At 47.2% G+C, this 12353-nt stretch overlaps 1 protein-coding gene across 2 annotated transcripts in view; it reads left to right on the top strand.

The window, feature by feature from the left end:
* The window catches only part of VPS35L (VPS35 endosomal protein sorting factor like), a 115917-nt gene that overhangs the window by 35180 nt on the left and 68384 nt on the right, over window positions 1–12353 (top strand). The window contains exons 10-14 of one of the 2 annotated variants that reach the window (XM_082714893.1): window positions 4871–4967; window positions 5682–5729; window positions 6958–7051; window positions 10795–10872; window positions 11386–11508. In XM_082714893.1, coding sequence (XP_082571019.1) covers window positions 4871–4967; window positions 5682–5729; window positions 6958–7051; window positions 10795–10872; window positions 11386–11508 — 440 coding nt within the window. The remainder of the gene's footprint in view (window positions 1–4870; window positions 4968–5681; window positions 5730–6957; window positions 7052–10794; window positions 10873–11385; window positions 11509–12353) is intronic. The other variant, XM_082714894.1, reaches the window with a different exon arrangement.

Below are 12353 nucleotides of genomic sequence, written 5' to 3'. Positions count from 1 at the left end.
CATGCAATATTTCTGTTGGTTGGTGCTACTCCAGAGACTCCCCTCCACCACATCACATCTGTGATGTTACTAACAGCTCCTCCCACATCCTAAGGCATCTCAAGATCCGGAGGCAGTGAGCCTGGAGAGGGAGGCAGGGACCACCTTGAGTGCAGAGGCCTTCTCTGTCAACTTCAAGGATTTGGGAAATCTAGGTGCACCTATTTATGTATTTATTTATTTATTAACAATTTTTGAAAAAAAAAAAAAAAGATTTTATTTATTTATTTGTCAGAGAGAGAGAGCGAGCGAGCACACAAGCAGGCAGAGTGGCAGGCAGAGGCAGAGAGAGAAGGAGCCTCCCTGCTGAGCAAGGAGCCTGATGCGGGACCTGAACCCAGGGTCCTGGGATCATGACCAGAGCCAAAGGCAGCGGCTTTGGCAGTGCCTCTAGGTGCACCTGTTTAATTTAAGCTTGCCAATTTGTGTGCCATAAAGTAAGCATATGCTCGCCTATAAGCAGAATTAAACCCAAATAGGTGTTTTTTTGTGGCTACAACAGTATTGGTTTTTATTTTTATCTTTTATTTATTTTTATTTTTTTAAAGATTTTATTTATCCATTTGTCAGAGAGGGAGAGCACAAGCAGGGGGAGGGGCAGAGGGAGAAGCAGTCTCCCCACTGAGCAAGGAGCCCAATGTGGGACTCGATCCCAGGACCCTGGGATCATGACCTGAGCTGAAGGCAGATGCTTAACTGACTGAGCCACTCAGGCATCCCAACAGTATCGTTGTTTAAAGATTTTATTTTTAAGTCCTCTCTACATCCAATATGGGTCTAGAACTCCTAACCCTAATCAGTTCAAGAGTCACATGCTCCACTGAGTGAGCCGGCCAGGTGTCCCTCCAACAGCATTTCCCACCCCCCAAAATAATTATTTATTTAAGAGAGGGGGGCACAGGAAGAGGAAGAAGGGAAGAGAGCGAGAGAGCGAGAGAGAGAGAGAGAGAGAGAGAGAGAAAATCCCAAGCAGACTCCCTACTGAGCTGGGAGCCTGACGTGGGGCTTGATCTCATGACCCTGAGACCCAGACCTGAGCTGAAATCAGGAGTCAGTTGCCCAACCAACGGAGCCACCCAGGTGCCCCTCCAACAGCATTTTAGAAAATGCTTTTTAATACACAATCTACTACTTCCTGTTGTTGTGCACCAAACCACATAAGAATATTTGTTACCTGTCTAATCCCCAGGGGCCTTCGAGTTTCCATCTCCTGCAATAACTTTCCTTCCTCCTAATTTTCACTAAATATACAAACAATATTTTAGAGCCAACTAAGGAAAAATTACTAATAGCCTCCTACTTAAACTATGAAAGTTCAACATAAAAGACTATTTTCATATCCATTTCCAGTCCCTGTCTAAATTTATTAATTAGCACTTTTCTCACAGAAACTCTTCCTTCCCCAATACCTTTTTTTTTTTTTTTTACCTTGAGCGATGCAAATCGGGCTTTTGTTTTTCTTGAAAATAGTTTCCTAATTTTTTTTTTTTTTCCAGTGAAAGTCTACGTCTGCACGTAGTGTTTTCTGGTTCCAAGAACCTGAGGGGGAAAAGGGCCAATTTCTCTCAGAAATGTCAGAGATTTGCGGGGATGTCTCTTAACAATAATTATGAAGAAAGCTTTCAAAATCCACTGTGTGGAATTCTGCCTGAAGAGGTTCTGTACAGAGGGGAATCTGGTGGCGTGTGTGCTCATTCTTTCCAGTTGAATCAAGTTCTGACTGCTGAATTTAATTTTTGAGCCCTTCACCTTCAGGAATTTGAACTGAAGCGTGTAGACCTATTTGATGAGTTTAGAAGGATACAGGTGCCCTTTGGGGTCGTGAACAGGACGTACTACTACATAATGTGGTAGCTTTTCCCTACCATCTCTTAATCCAGCATATGTGTGCAGAGACGATCCACTCTAAGCAATCAAGTAATTTCATTTCCATCTGAGGAGAGGGAACTTGGGTTTGTCCTGTCGTGGCTGTTGTCACCTGTGGGCATTCCGGCCTTCGGTTTCTCCCCGTGGCTGGTGGAGGCTGCGCCCAGAGAAGCAGCGTCCTTAACTGACCTGGCCTCTGAGGCGAGACCAGAGGACTTCCCTATATGCACTGTTATGTAAAGAGACCTCTCGCTCTTAGGGTGGAGACTTGGCAGAGGAAAGAGAACTCGACTCGCTGGTCTCCTCCCTCCTCCTAAAATATCCACGGAAGTTCAGGGTTGAAAAAAGAAGCACCATAAAAGAAAAATAAGTGGGATTAGGAGGAAGAGTCTTTGCTTTTTGGTACATTGACGTCTCTGAATTAACCTTCTGAATTCATTCTCCATGTAGGCAGTCCATGTGCTAGAGTGTAAGTCATGTCCTGTGAGGCCATTCCTCTGCCCAGAGCCCTTCGTTTCTGTTGCGCCTAGAAAAACTCTCCAACTACTTACCAAGGCTGCAGCCCTGTATGACTTGGCGCGTGGTACCTGCTTCTCTCCTTCCTGCTTGCCCCTTCGGCTTGCTTTTTTCTTCTTTGACCCCATCCAGAGTTCCTGTCTACCTCAGGACCTTTGCACTCGATGTTTCCTGGAACACATTTCCTCCACATGTAAACATGGCTGTCTCCGTGTTGTAATTCAGGGCTTAGCTCAAATGCCGCCTCCTGGGGCCACCCTGTCTAATGAAACTGCACCCCCAAAGTCACTGTCAAGTCTAATACTTAGTGGTATGTCTTTCATAGTATGGGCTGTTACTGGATACTACCTCATTTGTTTGCTTGCTTGCTTATACTTTCCAAGGTTCATTATGTTGTTCCGTCCTGGAATATAAGCTTCGTGAGCACAGGGGCTGTCTTGTGTATTGTTATCTCTTGAGAGCCTAGAATACTACTTTTAGTTGGTTCTTTAAACATTTGTGTTGAGCAAATGAAGCACAGGAATGTAAGATTTATTTTGCTACAGGATTTTAACTAATTTCTATTTTTTGAGTGCGCGCCATGCCCAACATGGGGGCTTCGAGCTCACGACCCCAAGGTGAAGAGCTGGGTGATCGAGTGACCGAGCCAGCCGGGCACCCCACTTTGCTACAAGATTTTAAAGTCCTGCCTAACATCGCTTTCTCTTTAATGATCTCCTGAGCTGCAGGGAAAGCCATGCGCCCATTGTTGGACAGCTTGCAGGCGGTGTGGACGCCCAGGACAGCTTGCTTTTCTGCGTCCCCAGGGTCTCGCGTCCAGCTGCGGGTTTCAGTGGACAAGGCTCCTGTCGGGGCCGGTGGGTTATAGCTTACAGTGATGCCAGCTCTCTTCTGAGTCTCCATTCCCTCATCTGTAAAGTGAAGGGTTTTTTTGTGTGTTTATTTGTTTGTTAAAGATCTTATTTATTTATTTGGCAGACAGAGGTCCCAAGTAGTCAGAGAGGCAGGCGAGGGGGTGGGGGGAAGCAGGCTCCCAGCTGAGCAGAGAGCCTGATGTGGGGCTCGATCCCAGAACCCTGGGATCATGACCTGAGCCGAAGGCAGAGGCTTAACCCACTGAGTCACCCAGGCGCCCCAAAGCAAGAGGTTTTATTAGATGATCTTAGAGACTTATTTTTGCTTTTAGGTTTCCGGTCCCATGATCCCGTCATATGAAGGGAAATTAATCCCACCCGTTTTCCACAAAGCACGATTGACAAATGAATTTAAGAATAACCCTTATCTTTTCCTGTCTGGATCTCTTGGAACTTGGAAAAAAAAGAAAAAGAAAAAGAAAAAGTGGTTCCTTTTAAGTGGGCGGGTTTAGGGCAGGAAACCCTTTGGAATTGGCAAGTGAGTAGTTCTTGAATGAATGAAGCCTTCTGTAACATCCAAAAATAAATCCTTGAGATTGCACTTCCAGATTATCTGCAGTTGTGATTAGTGACTGTTCTCTGCTAGGAGGTACCTGGAGGTTTATCTTTTGGCTGATTCCATCGGAATTTCGATCACTTTAATCATGTGCTACCAAGTTGCAGAAAGCAGAATTAGGGACGAAAGATGACTGTGCACAACAGTGAGGAGGGCAGCAAGCTAGAATTCGTCAGTTGTCTCCTAAAGTGATTAACGTCTCCCCCTTTGATTGAGTTTTTTTTTTTTTTTTTTTTAATTTTAAGTAAACTATGCCATACCTCGCTGTGGGGATGGCCGCTGGGGGAAACTGGCAGTTTTGCCACTAGATGACTCACGTGTTGGAAGGAGGATCGAGCTGGTGGCCGGACTGATCGTTTTCCACCGCAGGGCTTTCATTTACCTGGCGCAGGTGATATTTAGAGTACAAGCTCGGGTCACGTGTCAGGTGACACTTGCAGGTTTCCGAAGCATCTGGAATTCCCAACCGTATGGTCCTAGTTCTGCTGGGTGTACCAAGAATCTTGGGGTTGTGTGAGAGGCTGTGGGGCTGGACTGCCTGGGTGAATCTCAGCTCTGACTTTTGCTTGCTGTGTGCCCTAGCCATCTCTGTGCCTTGGTCTCTGCATCTGTCACAGTAAATTAAAGCTCAGGTCCTGATCTCAGGGTCCTGGGATGGAGCCCTGCGCTGGTCTGCCCAGTCAGCCGGGAGTCTGCTTCTCCCTCTCTGTTTCCCTCTGCCCTTCCCTGCACACCCCCATCCCCCACCGTGCTCCTCTTTCTTTAATAAATAAGTAAAATCTTAAAAAGAAAAAAAGTAGGCACTGTGGAGGGATGTTGTGGACATAAGGTGAATTACCTGTTTCCTAATAATATTTGGAAGGAAAGATCTCAAAGAACTGGAGAGGCCACCCCTTCTTGTCCACTGAAACGTTCTCCTGTCTCAGGGCCCGGAGCAGCTGTACCCCAGTCCCTGATGGATACTGTTTTTGCGTTTCAGATCACTTCTCTCCAGAGAATGTCAATGACACGGCCAAAGAAACATGCTTAAATTGGTTTTTCAAGATTGCTTCCATCAGGGAACTCATTCCAAGATTGTATCCTTTTTTTGGTCTTTGTCTGATGATTTTAAAGATAGGCTGAAAGAGTTGCACCATTAATAGAAGCCATGTGATGGGGTGCCCTGAAATTGCTGTTAAAAATTTGGTCCCGTTACGGTTGCTAGCCTGGGAATCCAGGGCCAGCCACACTGTCGGAGCCTTTGGACTGCACTCTCCCCAAATAGTGTTCTGTTTTCTTGCTTTGAATATGATGCCATGTACCAGACTTTTGTTTCCCAGAGGAACATTCCCACATTAATTCTCTCAATTAAAATGCTTCATCTTTATGTGTTTTCTCTGGTTCTCGAAACTTGAAAGGAACAGGGTCAGGCTTCTCTGCACAGATGCCAGTTCTGGAGAACAGAGAGTTTGACTTACACACAAGTGAATCTTGGTTATCTAAAGTTCGTTCTTTCCCCCATAAAGCCTCGAGGGGAGATGCTCAAAATGCAGTTTAAACTGTAGCATGCCACCGTGAATCAGCATGTAATTTTTTCCCCTCAAAATGTATTTTCAGTAAGTATGAAGCCTTGAGAACCAGCTATGGAAACCATGAGCTGTTAGCTAACGCAGTTCTCTGGGCTGCTGAGAGCTGTCGTGGGCCCACCATCCTGAAGTCATGCTAAGTCCTGCTTAATGAGTGGTCTAGCCTTTTTGCCACAGGGAACAGGCCGTCTGGAAAACGTCTTCCTTAACAGGATGTTTTTGTAGTTACGTGGAAGCATCCATCCTGAAGTGTAACAAGTTCCTCTCCAAGACGTAAGGCTCCTCTTCAGTGTCTAGAACCGTAACATTTCCAGGGAAACTCCCCCACACACACACACTAGTGACAGGGTGATAGCGACTGTCACTCGCTAGGTACTTAGCATGTAGCAGACCTGGGGCCAAGCCCCTTCTGTGCATTTGCTCCTCTGATCTAAATGGACCCTCGATAAGGTAGAGATACTGTTCTCCTTCCTGTTTGATGGAGAAGAAAACTCAAGCCAGGAGAAGGTGGTTGAGAGGTTCATGGAAGAATACTCACTCTGCCTTTAGTAGCTCTGTCGTCTTGGCAAGTTACTAAGCATCTCTGACCCTCTGTCTCTTCCTCTGTGAATGGGTCCATAAAAAGAGGTCGGTGGGGATTTGTCGAGAGCAGGGCCTGGCACACAGTGGGCCCACACTCTGTATTTGCTCATGCTGCTGAAGATGGTGATAACGATGCCGTCAGCCGCAGAGCCTTCGCCCCAGAGCCCCGTGTTGCTCTGGGTTACCTTGGGCCTTGTTTTGAGGGTAGTTTCCAGGACTGGGAGAAGCCAGATCTGTTCTCTGCAGAGCCACCAGAACGCCAGGTCATGTCGAGTGGCCCATAGATGATAAGCTCCCTAAAACCAGGGACCAGCTTCTCCTGCTTTATGGTGAAGTAGTTTTATTGGATTTAGGATGTGCACCAAATATATTTGATTTGGATCCAAGGGTGCCTGGGGTAGTTTTTAGGGATAACATTGGTGCTAAAGAAATTATTTTGCCTCCGTATTTGGGAAGGCAATGCCCGAGGCAGACGGAGGGCCCGTGTTGCCGAAGTCAGTCAGCCCCGATGGACGCGGATGGGGCAGGCGTTGGGTGCTAGGAGGGAGTGGGGCAGAGGACAGGCGGTGCCAAAGGAATATAGACATGGTGAGAACATCGAGAAGATCCAGGAGTGATCAGCAGGTGGAAAATAGTGAGGGGGAGAAACTGTTACATTAACAAAAAAAATGTCACCTCAGATGGGCAAAAAAGAAAAGATGAGGTTCCAGCCCTGAGGAGATGGTAGAGATGACAGAAGGCACTCAAGGAATGAGCGGTGTCTGGAGAAGAACGCAAAAACATTGGCCTTGGTTTGTCTCTGAGACTTGGTCCCCCCCCCCCCCCACCGGCCTTGAGGAAGGGTGTCTTTATGTTAAAAATGAAAGAACAGAGAGCGCTCGCATGGGGTGTAACGCTGCCCACTTTGTGTTCCTCACAGGGGGATTTCGGAGTGTCTGCCCCGGCTGACGTGCATGATTCGCGGCATCGGAGACCCGCTGGTGTCCGTGTACGCCAGGGCCTATCTGTGCCGGGTAGGCCGCGTCGGTCCCCTTCCCTGGCAGCTCGCCAGCCCCTCCAAGAAGGACTTCATTAGCTGCTAATTTTAGAACACGGCTCTTCCACGGAAAGGAGAGCTGTAGGATTTCTTTTAAAAATTAATTTTAAAGTAGGCCCACTTACCGGCACTCTAATTAGGGGGCGTCTAAGGTCATCTCCTTACAAATGAACTGGTTTTCAGAATTAATTGTTTCTGAGGTTCTTGCTGGGAAGGCAGGCTCCCAAGGCCTGTCGGCTGATAGGCTGCTTTTCATTGACTCGAAAGCGGCTTTCCCTTTGTCTTGGATTCGCTCGTTTTATTAGTTTCTCTAGTTGACGCAGGTTGCGAGTTGGTGGGGGGCTGTGGGGCAGGGCCTGGGGCCGCTCTGGTGACAGGCATCAGGGTCCATGCGACCCAGCCACAGAGGGCTCCCTGCCTCTCTCTGCACCTGCCCTCACGGGGTGGGGGTCCCAGTTGTAAATCGCTTCGCCTTTTTCCATCTCAAAGCACCGTGAAGCTTCTACATCAGACTTATTCATTTGTTAAAAAATGCAAAGCATGGAGAGTTTCTGGTTAATTCTTCTGCAACTCCCATGGGGGCTCTGCCACCATCCGCTGTCTCTGGAGTCCTTTTTACTAGTCCCGTCAGCATTCTTCATGTTGAAGGAGGGCTTAATGCCCCTGTTTTGTAGGGTCCTGATGAACAGCAGACTTCCTTGAGGACAAAGCTGCGGGGCGCCCCCCACCACCCCGCCCTCACCGGTGATCATATTTGTAAATGAGAAGGCCTGAGAACCGGTAGCCTTTGATTGACTTTTATGTGACATCTAGCAAGTGACACCAGCCCTGTGGTCTCCAGTGTCACAAAGAAATCAGTCACTGCGCTCAGAGTGAATAGCAGACATCCTTGTGAAGGACACTTTTTATAGGTCTGTTGGTTCCTGATCCCAGAAGGAAAGAAAAAGCTTTTCACTCGAGGGCAGCTTGCTCCCCGATGGTAACGGAGGCCAGAGTGTCTATGCCCTGCCATCTGCTTGAAACTTGGGGTGGGGTTTTCCTACAGGAATACCAGGTATGTTTCCTAGAGCTTCAGGTTTGGAATATACTGAAGCTTGAATACTCTTTCCGAGTCCGTGTTTGCCGTGGTCCTACTGTGTGCAGAACACCGTTGGGTCCTGCGAGGGGTTGGGGGAGACGCAAGGATATTGTTATTTTGCGTGTTTGTGTCCCACCGTCTTTCCCCTCCTCAGACACAGCACATGATTCAAACTTTCCAGTTGGATAATAGAGTCGTAAAGACTTAGAGAGTCACAGTGTTTATTGATGAGGATGATTCTGGTTACTAAAGAGAAATCAAAAGTGTGGAAATAAGCATCCCCTGCAAACCACGTTCAGTTGTAAAGTTGGAAGTAAGTGGCACAGGTTAGGGAAAAGATCATGATTCTGGCCTATAAAATGGCACGTGGCAACTTTCAACTTCAGTGACAATGACCCCCTGCCAGGAGGGCTGTTGATGAAACGCATCGTCTCTGGAAGTCATTTTTGACAGCCCAGGCTTTACATCGGTTCCCCAGGTGGGGCAGCTACCAAGTCTTCTGACACAGAAGAAGAGGCAGTCTGTGAATCCTTCAGCTGCAAGCGGCAGAAACCCAGCTCACACTATTTTAAGAAAAAGGAGGGTTTATTGGCTCATGTGTCTGAAGAGTCCAAGGGTAGAGCACAGGCATGGCTCGATCCTGGGTCTTCAGACTACTGTCAGGTTCGTCCTCCCCCTCGTCACTCAGCTCTCTGGGTTGACTTCACTTTATTCAGCAGCCCTAGGCCCCCATCCTCCTAACTGAACCCCAGTGGAAAGAGAACCTTAGAATGGCCAGAGTCTCAGAGCTCTAGCCAGATCGTCTTGGGTCCCCTGTCCATTCGCAGACTGTGGCCAGGGGACGCGATAGGCCTCCGGAGCAGGCCTGGGTCACGTGCTCAGCCTTGGACCTCAGGGTGGGGGTGCAGCCCGCACCTACCCAGATCTCACATTCTGAAAGGGAGGTTTGCTTCCCCAAAGACAAATCCAACTCGCTGATACCAGAAATAGGAAATGCCTGCCAAAGGCAGGCGGAAACAGCAGATGGAAATCATGAGCCACCACCCTTGCTACTCTGGGTAGAAATCTTTTAGACCCAAGCAGATTTCTAAGCTGCTCATTTGTCTTGATGGAGAGAAGTAAACAAAACACAGAAAAGCGGTGAGTGGGCAGGGCGTGGGGGGAACTCGAAGCTGTTTATTCAAGGAAAGTATGATTAACTCCATTGCTAAGTCTCAGCCTCTTCAGCATATCACCGCTGCTTGTCCACTGGGCCTGCCTTGGCTGTCACCTAACAGATAATTATTGCCTTTTGTACGATATGATTAAGTGGAAGGAAAGACAATAGAACACAGTAGAGCTGTGTTCTGACATTTGTTGTTTTTTTTTTTTTTGTTTTTTGTTTTTTTTTTAAATCTACTGCTTGTCCTTGAAAGTATCCTCAATAGCCATGGAACTGTCCTTGGACTTGAGCTCCCCAGTGGATCTCGCATAATTCTTCTCAAAGGAATTCTTCACAGTGTGTAAAAAGAAAAAAAAAAAAATCCCATCATTATTGTTCATCTTCATGACCTCGCGTAGGGGGAGCTGAGTGGTAGGAATCTGTCCCTGTTTGAAGAAACCAGGTCCCAGAGAAGCCCCTTCTCCTAGAAAGTTGCTTTTGTGCTAAAGCAGCAATTTGAAATTGAGGTGTATCTGAGGGGCTCAGTTTAAGCAACATGATGCTTTTGGTTTGTTTTGAACCCATGAAACCCATGAACTCCCCTCCATAGCTCATACCTTCATTTTTCCATCCACCCCCAGGGGTCTGGCTGCCTGCTCTATGATCAGCACAATTTTTCAGCTGGAATGGTACAGTCTGTTGTTTATTTTTTATTTTTTTTAAAGATTTTATTTATTTGACAGAGATCACAACTGGGCAGAGAGGCAGGCAGAGAGAGAGGGGGAAGCAGACTCCCCGCTGAGCAGAGAGCCCGATGCGGGGCTTGATCCCAGGACCCTGAGATCATAACCTGAGCCAAAGGCAGAGGCTTAACCCTCTGAGTCACCCAAGTGCCCCTACAGTCTGTTTTTTAAACAGTGAATGCCCGAGCCAGCGGGTTATAATATTCTTAATGCTTCATGCTCATCTTACATAAAATGGCTTAAAATACATTAAAAACTTGTCTGCTTCCATGACTACCCAGTAAAGAGGAGACTCTGTATATTTTGACAATGCACTGGTCAAGTCCCAGCTGACTCTCTTCTGTACCAGAGTCTTTTTTGCTTCATCTAATAAAAGTGCAGCCACGTGTCTGTTTATCTTTTTTTTTTTTTTTTTTTTTTTTTGAGGACAAGAGAATACTGTATACACAGTCCTGAGAGTACGTTCCTCCTTTGTGCGTATTGATTTGTTCTCTTGGTCATCTGTTCAGAAATACATGCACTACCTTTGGGAAATTGCAAAGATGATTACTGCAAATGTTGCCTTTTTTTTCCCCCATTAAAAATAGCTTCTGTGGTTTTTCTTATAAAAGCATCCACGCTTCTTGAATAAGGAAACAGATAAGGAAAACGAATAAAAACTTTCTGGACTTCTCTATGCCTACGTGTGTTTTCCATTTGTAACCATGGCATCCTACCGTGTTCCCATAGTCAAAGCAGTTTCTTTTGTTTGACTCCAGGTGGGAATGGAAGTGGCCCCACATCTCAAAGAAAGCCTGAATAAGAACTTTTTTGACTTCCTGCTCACGTTCAAACAGGTGAGAGAACACTGGCGGAACGGCTAATGGATAGAACCGTTTCGTGATCACGAGTTCACAGAACCCAGTTGGATTTCCGAGTTGAGATCGCCTTGGAGGTCTTTAAATGCATGAGCCCTCGAAAATGACACCGGAGTCTGTTACAGACAATTAAAATGTGTTGATTGTACTGAACAAGTAGAGAGAATTAATATGCATGTGTTAACAGGAAACATCTCCAGTGGATCAGCCCCTTCTCGTCGCATCTGCTGGCTCCATTTTTATCAGATTATTTCTCTGCACATTTCTCAGCGCACATTCCCAAAACAGCTCAGCTCGGTGACATGGGAAACGTTCTCTGTGGTTTTTTTTCCTAGTTTAAAAACAAAGCAAAACAAAACAAAAACCTAAGAAACCAGGCAGTTTCTCTCGGGGTCCTCCGAGAGCTTAGGAGTACGCATCATCTGGGAGTTACGTGCTTTTTGTTTATTATTATTCCTTTCCATTTCTGAGGGTTTCTTGGGTCTCCTGCAGATTCATGGGGATACAGTCCAGAACCAGCTGGTGCTGCAGGGCGTGGAGCTGCCGTCTTACCTGCCCCTCTACTCGCCGGCCATGGACTGGATCTTCCAGTGCATCTCCTACCACGCCCCCGAGGTAACGGCCACGTGCGGTCAGCGTGAAGTTCATGCAGAGGAGGGATACCGGGGCTCCGCTCTCTCCCATATTGTGTCTCAATGACCTGTCCGCCAGTGTGCCCGGTCACATTAATGGGGTCTTTCCGTCACAGCGACAGCCACACCAAGGCCAGCCAGCTGTTCTGTAGTCTCACCGCCGTGGCTGGCACCATGCGCAGCGCCTTGCCGTGACTGTCTGGGTAACAGCTCTGGGAGCGGGGCTCTGCGAGGCCAGAGAGACACCTCTGACGGGTCACAGAGCTCGAAGGTGGGGGTGACAGGGCGCACACTGTGCGGTGTGGCTCCAGGGCCGGTGGGTTTCATCGCCTTTTCACTCACCTTCCTGCCCTGCTCTCGTGTTGGTGATAATCTGAGAAGTCGGTAGAGCAGATCATAGTTTCCTGTTGTGCACAAGGAAAGTGACACTCAGATGTGTGATTGCGTTGATAAGATTTTTTTCCTGTTCTTTTTAAAGATTTTTTATTTATTTGAGAGAAAACATGAGCAGGGGGAGGGAGAGGCAGAAGCTCCCTGCTCAGCAGGGAGCCCCAACACAGGGCTCAGTCTCAGGACCCTGAAAGCATGACATGAGCTGAAGGCAAACACTTAACTGACTGAACCACCCAGGTGCTCGCTCGCTCTCTCTCTCTCTCTTTTTTTTTTGGTCTAATTGAAGCATTGTTAGAAATTAAAGTACAATTGGAATCAAAGCAGAAATACCTTTTCCTTACCCAAGACTGAGATGTAGAACAGCAGTTCCACCTAGCATAATACCCACCGTGTGACAGATGAAGCTTCTTCAACAGATGCTTCTGAATTTATCCT

The sequence above is a fragment of the Mustela nivalis genome, assembly GCF_964662115.1.
Source record: "Mustela nivalis genome assembly, chromosome: 19".
Classification (NCBI taxonomy): Eukaryota; Metazoa; Chordata; class Mammalia; order Carnivora; family Mustelidae; genus Mustela; species Mustela nivalis.
Note: the sequence above shows the minus strand (reverse complement) of the source record. Positions and strands in the feature narration are given on the sequence as shown.